This window comes from Sardina pilchardus, chromosome 18 (genome assembly GCF_963854185.1).
Source record: "Sardina pilchardus chromosome 18, fSarPil1.1, whole genome shotgun sequence".
Taxonomy (NCBI): domain Eukaryota; kingdom Metazoa; phylum Chordata; class Actinopteri; order Clupeiformes; family Clupeidae; genus Sardina; species Sardina pilchardus.
In genome coordinates this window covers 10,399,512-10,407,011 of record NC_085011.1, presented here as the reverse complement: position 1 = coordinate 10,407,011, position 7,500 = coordinate 10,399,512, and the positions used below count along the sequence as shown (strand labels likewise).

The 7,500-nt window shown below is 44.9% G+C and overlaps 1 protein-coding gene across 1 annotated transcript in view; it reads left to right on the top strand.

Moving 5' to 3' along the window:
- Positions 1 to 7,500, top strand: part of prkceb (protein kinase C, epsilon b) — a 106,010-nt gene that overhangs the window by 63,551 nt on the left and 34,959 nt on the right. Inside the window, exons 5-10 of the mRNA XM_062519493.1 lie at positions 151 to 239; positions 1,215 to 1,344; positions 2,476 to 2,618; positions 3,408 to 3,501; positions 3,843 to 4,066; positions 4,759 to 4,932. Of these exons, the coding sequence (XP_062375477.1) occupies positions 151 to 239; positions 1,215 to 1,344; positions 2,476 to 2,618; positions 3,408 to 3,501; positions 3,843 to 4,066; positions 4,759 to 4,932 (854 nt within the window). The remainder of the gene's footprint in view (positions 1 to 150; positions 240 to 1,214; positions 1,345 to 2,475; positions 2,619 to 3,407; positions 3,502 to 3,842; positions 4,067 to 4,758; positions 4,933 to 7,500) is intronic.

Below are 7,500 nucleotides of genomic sequence, written 5' to 3'. Positions count from 1 at the left end.
ATCAGCAATTCTTCTTTCATGTCCAAATGTATATTGAAAGACAAAGCTACAGATAAAGTGTATTAGTTGAGTGCAACATGTTCACTGTACACATTGCGCAGGTTTGACATATGAAACTGATGGATACGTGTCACTTCCCTTCTCCTGCAGTTTGCACCTGTGTGGTCCACAAACGCTGTCATGAGCTGATCATCACTAAGTGTGCTGGACTGAAGAAACAGGAGGATGTGGCCGAAGAGGTCGGACTCACAGCCCACACACACACACACACACAGCTGACCTGCCCAACACTCCCAACAGCAAACACTCATAAGATAGATAGATAGATAGATAGATAGATAGATAGATAGATAGGTACTTTATTCACGAATACAAGCCTGAGACATTAGCACAGACACTTCACAATAAGCATCACCACAACTAAAACAGGCCCACAGAATTAATGGAGACTACTGAAACAGCACACTATCAGACATTACAGTGATATTTAAAGGGATAGTTCGGGTTTTAAGACACAAAGTTATATGGGTTCCCCGTCAGCAACGTTGTGCATCAGCACTGACTTACCCCGCAACAGCGTCCTGTGAGCCGAGATCCAGCCGGTTTTTGATGCTGAAGAAAGTAGTCCGGCAAGTTTCTGGGGTCACGAAAGTAAAGTGTTTTTCTTCTCAAAACCATATGCGTTCAAAAGAGCGATATATTTGCACCACAAAAACGTTGTCCAGGAAAAATTCAAACCTCGTTATCACTTACTTATTTTTCGCGATTCCTATCACTGCGCGCTACTGACAGCTGGACAACGTTTTTGTGGTGCAAATATATCACTCTGTTGAACGCATATGGTTTTGAGAAGAAAAACACTTTACTTTCGTGACCCCAGAAACTTGCTGAAGAAAATAGTCCGGCATCAAAAACGATCAAAAACCGGCTGGATCTCGGCTCACAGGACGCTGTCGGGGGGTAAGTCAGTGCTGATGCACAACGTTGCTGACAGGGAACCCATATAACTTCGTGTCTTAAAATCCGAACTATCCCTTTAACTAACAGCACAGTTATTTCGTTATTATCAAATCTATACTAATCTATAGTATAGATTTGATTGTTATTATGCATTGGTATACTACTGATGAGCACAGCATGTGGTATTGAACATATGGAGGGTGTTTGTCCATGTGAGTGGCTTTTTGTAAGCAGCACTTTGTCTCCCCCTGTAGGTGGGATCGCAACGCTTCAGTGTAAACATGCCTCACAAGTTCAGCATCCACAACTACAAAGTCCCCACCTTCTGCGATCACTGCGGCTCCCTCCTCTGGGGTCTACTCAGGCAAGGGTTGCAGTGTAAAGGTGAGCCATGCACCATGGGAAATGTAGTTTCAAATTGGTGAGATACAAACACACGTGTATCTCACCACACACAAAGACACATGTAAAAGCATGCATAGACACATACTGTAAATATGTACAAACACATACAATCATAAGCGCACCATGCACTCACTCACTTACAAATACAAACACACACACACACACACGCACACATGCACACACACACAAGTACAGACACACACACATGCACACACACAAACACACACACACAGACACTCACACACATGCAGGCACACACGAGTGCACATACTCACATTCATAATTTGTAGCCAGTGGTGAGTTCAAGCAGCCCTCTCTGGATTGCTTAATTGGGCAAAAGGATCGTGGCATTTCGATTATGTAATGTCCTGCAAGTCATCTTCTCTTTCACTCTCCTCTCTCTCTCTCCTCCCCCATGCTCTCTCTGCCATCCCTCTCTCTCTCTCTCTCTCTCTCTCTCTCTACTATGCTGTGCTCATGCATTCGTCCTCTCCAGCTCTGTCCATCTCTCTGTTTATTGTCTCTCTCTCTCATTCTCCTTGTGTCAGCCATTGTTGTCTGCCACATTCCCCTCATGTTCTTTATATAATAACTCTCCTACACTGTGTCCATGTCTATCTAGGACTCTTATCTTACTCTCTCAACGTGCTAGAGGTCTTTGATATATACAGTATATCTATCTATCTATCTATCTATCGTGTCTATCTATCTATATCAATATCAATATATATAATATAATCATATATATAAGATATATCAAAGTTCTGTTGAGAGCCCATGAGGATAATTAAAAGTTGTCAATAGTCCCACTTACAGTGTACAGTATATATACTCCTGGAGAGTTAAGAAAAGAGAAAAAGTATCCATCAAATCACGTATCACCAACTGTAAAAAACTCAAAGACAACAATCAGAGACAGAATCAACAGTCATAGTAGTTTATCAAAATGGCTTAAGGTCAAATTCCTCATTAAGCTCATGGTGTGTCTGTTACTGTAGCCATTATCAAGGCAAGTCACCAAGCCATTGGTGTTTTTTTAGTTGGCCATGTCAGTAATCCAGATGAGTAAATGTGTTACGACCTACTGTGTGTTTCTGGCCTGTTTTTCAGTTTGCAAGATGAATGTACACAGACGCTGTGAAAGTAACGTGGCCCCTAACTGTGGGGTGGACGCACGGGGCATCGCCAAGGTGCTGTCAGACCTGGGGGTCACCCCCGACAAGATCTCCAGCACCGCACAGAGGAGGAAAAAGGTACGGATCTTCTCTCCAACAACTCTGTATAGAACTGTACTGTATATGGTTGGCCCCAGCTGTGGCGCAACTTTGGGTTTGGGGCACCTGCACTGTATGTCGGCGACCCAGGTAAAAATTCCCGCCCTGTGATCCTTTCCAGATCCCAGCATTGCTGTCTCTCCCAATCGCTTCCTGTCACTCTCCACTGTCCTGTCATTAACCAGAAGGCACAAAACCCCCCCGAAAAATATAGTTAAAAAAAGAACTGTATGTGGTCTGTATAAAAACAATTGATCTCACTGGTAGCTAAATCCCAGACAAGACCTTTTAGCCATTACATTAGCTCTCTTACTGCTGTATTCAGTGCTCTCGTGGAGAAGCAGTGAGGGTCAGGGTAATAGCAAGCTGAGAGAGGATTAGTGCTATGGGGAGAATCCCAAGGTTAATATACCTGGCTACCCTGAAATGTATGCTTTCAGTTTAGGCTACAGGTACTCTCTCCCGTGATATGATATATGCTAACTCAGTGTAATGGCATATAACAGCACACCCCCATTGCCAGATCCTAAGTAAGTAAGTAAGTCTTCTAGTAAAGAAAATAGAAGCACAAGAGTACAACAACACTATTAGCCATGGTGGCTGAATTGATGATAACAACATCACTAGTGATGTTGCTAATACACTAGTGGTGATGATGATGATGAGTGATAATGATGATGGCGATAATAATGACGGTGATAATGTTGTTGATGATGGTGATGATGATGATGATGATGATGATGGTGTTGGTTCCATTTGTCTTCACAGCTCCCACCAGGTCAAGAGCCACAGCCTCTTCCCTGCAGCCCACAGACAGAGGAGGACCGCTCCAAGTCAGCCCCTACTTCCCCATGTGACCAGGGTAAATACACACACACACACACACACACACACACACACACACACGGATAAATGGATGATCGGATCATTCTCGACATTAACGGCAGTTGTAACGGGTGTGTTGGGCCTAGTGAGCCATCTTCTCGGTTAGAGGGCAGAAACACCACACACACATGCGCACACACACACACACAAGCACACACACACACACACACACACACACACACACACACACACACACACACACACACACACAGACACACACACACACACACACACACACACACACACACACACACACACACACACACACACACACACTGGAAGTATCAAACTATCTACTGTATATATTTATCTATGTAGACCTTAAAGACGTGGACAACATCAGGAAGGCCCTGTCCTTCGACCACCGTGGGGAGGAGCATAAGTCTGCTTCCTCCTCCTCCACAGCAGCAGTGGGCATGTCTTCTGAGGGTGTGGCCAATGAGGGGCGGGAGAACGGGGAGGTCAGGACACTCCCCATCAAGAGGATGAACCTGGATCACTTCAGCTTCATCAAGGTCCTGGGCAAGGGCAGCTTTGGCAAGGTGAGAAGAGTGTATGCCTTCACACACACACACACACACACACACACACACACACACACACAGACACGCACACACACACACACACACACACACACACACACACACACACACACACACACACACACACATGCTCACACACAAGTGACACAGACACATGATCCACATGCAGACAATGAGTTATTCATCTCACTTGCACAAGATTTGTGTACAAAGATTTGCACACTCAACTGGTGTGTGGTGTTGGATTAAGTGACTAGGATCCGCCGGCGATTCAGATTGGCTGTGCAGCTCAGGCTGGAAACCTGCACATGCATCTCTCCTGCTTCCTGTCCACATCTTCTGGGTCCAATCACAAACTAGCTTATCCAAAAGGCGCACCAGGATCGTTGGTCTGATTGGCTGATGGACTATCCAAAGAGTCATTTGAACTATGCCCATTGGTCACTCTTCTTGTGCAGTAGAAATAAAGCGCAGACTCCCCAGACTAATGTTCAATCTTAAAAGATTGAGCTTAGTATGGTGATAGCCAGACTATGAAGTGACACAATGTATGGAGACATTGAGAGTTATTTTTGTAGAACACTGAGGGATCTAGAGAGGATCCTCAACAGCTCTCTGTGGGGTAGAGAGTTATGTCGGTTATGTGTGATGGTGGTGTGACTGACGTGTGGTCTCTCTGGCGCCCCCTTTAGGTGATGTTGGCGGAACTACGGGGCTCAGACGAGGTGTACGCCGTGAAGGTGCTGAAGAAAGACGTGATCCTGCAAGATGACGATGTCGACTGCACCCTGACCGAAAAACGCATCCTCGCACTAGCCAGGAAACACCCCTACCTAACACAACTCTTCTGCTGCTTCCAAACTAAAGTAAGTGTGTGTGTGTGTGTGTGTGTGTGTGTGTGTGTGTGTGTGTGTGTGTGTGTGTTTGCACGTGTTATGATTGTGAATTACACTCTGACTAAGAAATGTATACTCATACTGGTGCTGAACAAACTTTTTTTTATATATATACAACTGTTCTGTGTTTGTGTATGTGTGAGGAGAGACAATGTCATGAGTATTGTTGGTGATGCACAATTAATCTTGTAGTACTGGCGTATCAACACAAGAGAGCAGCAGAGGCTAATTGATGTATCTCCAGATGTCCTGTATAAGTGGGCTCCTTATTCCTGTCAGCTCTTTTCCACAGCACTTGCACCACATCAGAGCTGCTGAACAACGATGCTGATGATAAATGCCACACTACTTTAGAACAAAAACATGTCACTTGAACACACACACACACACACACACACACACACACACACACACACACACACACACACACACACACACAATCAACTCCAATATCCCTCTAAGGTTATCAGTACAGTGGTTCTCATGCAGCCTCCTTATATATTAAAGTGGAACTCCGGGAGTCTATGAGACTTTTTTATGAAGGGAAAAAAACATCATTTCAAATCATATCAAAGCTATATACAATAAAATATCTGTTTTTTATATCAGCCAAAAGGAGCCAATTAGGCATTCTAGTTTGACTGTGTGGAGCATTAGCAAATGGTTGACAAGCTAAGTTGTGATGGCAAGCAAAGAGGGCAAACCTGATGGACTATTGAGGAGAATAAGAAAGTGCAGTGAACATGTCGGGCAGCAGAGTAGAAACTGAAGTTGGTGATAATATGCGGTCAAGTACAGTTGTGGAGGTGGATAACAGTCAGTATAAATAATATACAGTATGTCTACTGTTTTTCTCAGTCAATTGGGCGCGTGTGTTTCTTGAATCATTTGCACAACAGTAAGTGCAGTTCTCGGGAACAGGTTGTGCCAACCGCACAACAGCACAGTGGATTACCTGCAAAAGCTTGAAATTTGTCTGAAAATACTTATTTTGTATTTCTGTCGGCAAATACATATGCCAATCAACATATTTGTGCTACCAGAATGGCAAGTTCCTGTGTCACTGTTATGAACAAGTTAGCCAAAATGCTTTGCCTTGTTGCATGTTCCATGTTTGCTATAAAGCCCAAAATCGCAAACAGCGGATTAGCTAAGGGCGGTTAGGCTAACTCTTTCCAAATAGAGAGAAACAGAGGGAGAGAGGGAGAGAAAGAACATGATAGAGCCACATTGTACTGTATAAGCTAATACTGTATGTTCTTGTACAGTACTGTATGTGTATTTTCTGATTAAGCAATTGTGGTTATTGTGTTGTGCAGTCTTGCCCATTCCTATCCGTATGCCAGTGAAATCCCACAGGGCACTTCAGCTTGAGCTCTCTCTAGGAGAGCCAACCAGCCCTTTTTTAAAACTTCTCAGGCTGAAGTTGGGGCCTGGGCGGCCCTTATGTTAAATGCCGCTGGCGGTTCATGACTTGTAGGCTTAAGGCCTTATCAGCTGCTGTCTCTCCATAAGCTCTGGTGTCCAACCAAGCATGTCTGAACCATGACAGACATGCTAGTCAGTTCACACACAAACACACACAGACACACACACGCACACACACACACACACCACACACATGCGCGCGCACACACACACACACACACACACACACACACACACACACACACACACACACACACACACACACTCACACACGCACACACACACACACACACACTGTAAGGTTGTGGGTGGGGGTTAGGTAATCCTATGGGTGGTGCTTTTGATCTGTCATTGCATAAGTGTTCCATTTGAGAGAGAGGGAAGGGGTGTCGAAATAGAGATACACACTGAGAGAGAGAGAGGGGGGGGAGAGAGAGAGAGAGGGTGGGGTGGGGGGTACCTGAGCGAGGAAAGGGCTCACCTACAGCAGTGGGCAGGAGGGTATGCACTTCAATTAGATAAGGTAGGGAGAAGTAGAGCTGCTTCATTTATCCATCTCTCTCTCTCTCTCTCTCTCACACACACACACACACACACACACACACACACACACATTCACACACACACATACACACACACACACACACACACACACACACACACACACACACACACACACACACACAAACACACACACAGCGCTTGGCAGTGCTTTGGTGGTGTGCACCGTACACAAGTGTGTACAGAAACACACACTCACAGACACACACACCCTACACACACACACACACACACACACACACACACACACACACACACACACACACACACACACACACACACACACACACACACACACACACACACACACACACACACACACACACAATTGACTAAGCTGATGTTCCAGAGCATTTTGAGAGGATTTGGCAAATCTGAATAAATGCAACTGAAAGTACAAAAAATCATTCTCATTCCTCTCCGTTTGTTTCAAAAGTTTGTGTGTATGTGTGTGTTTGTGTGTGTGTTTGTGTGTGTGTGTGTGTGTGAGCACACAAGCTGGCGGGCCACAGCAAGGTGGGTTCGGGTCGAACCAAATTCAAACCACAC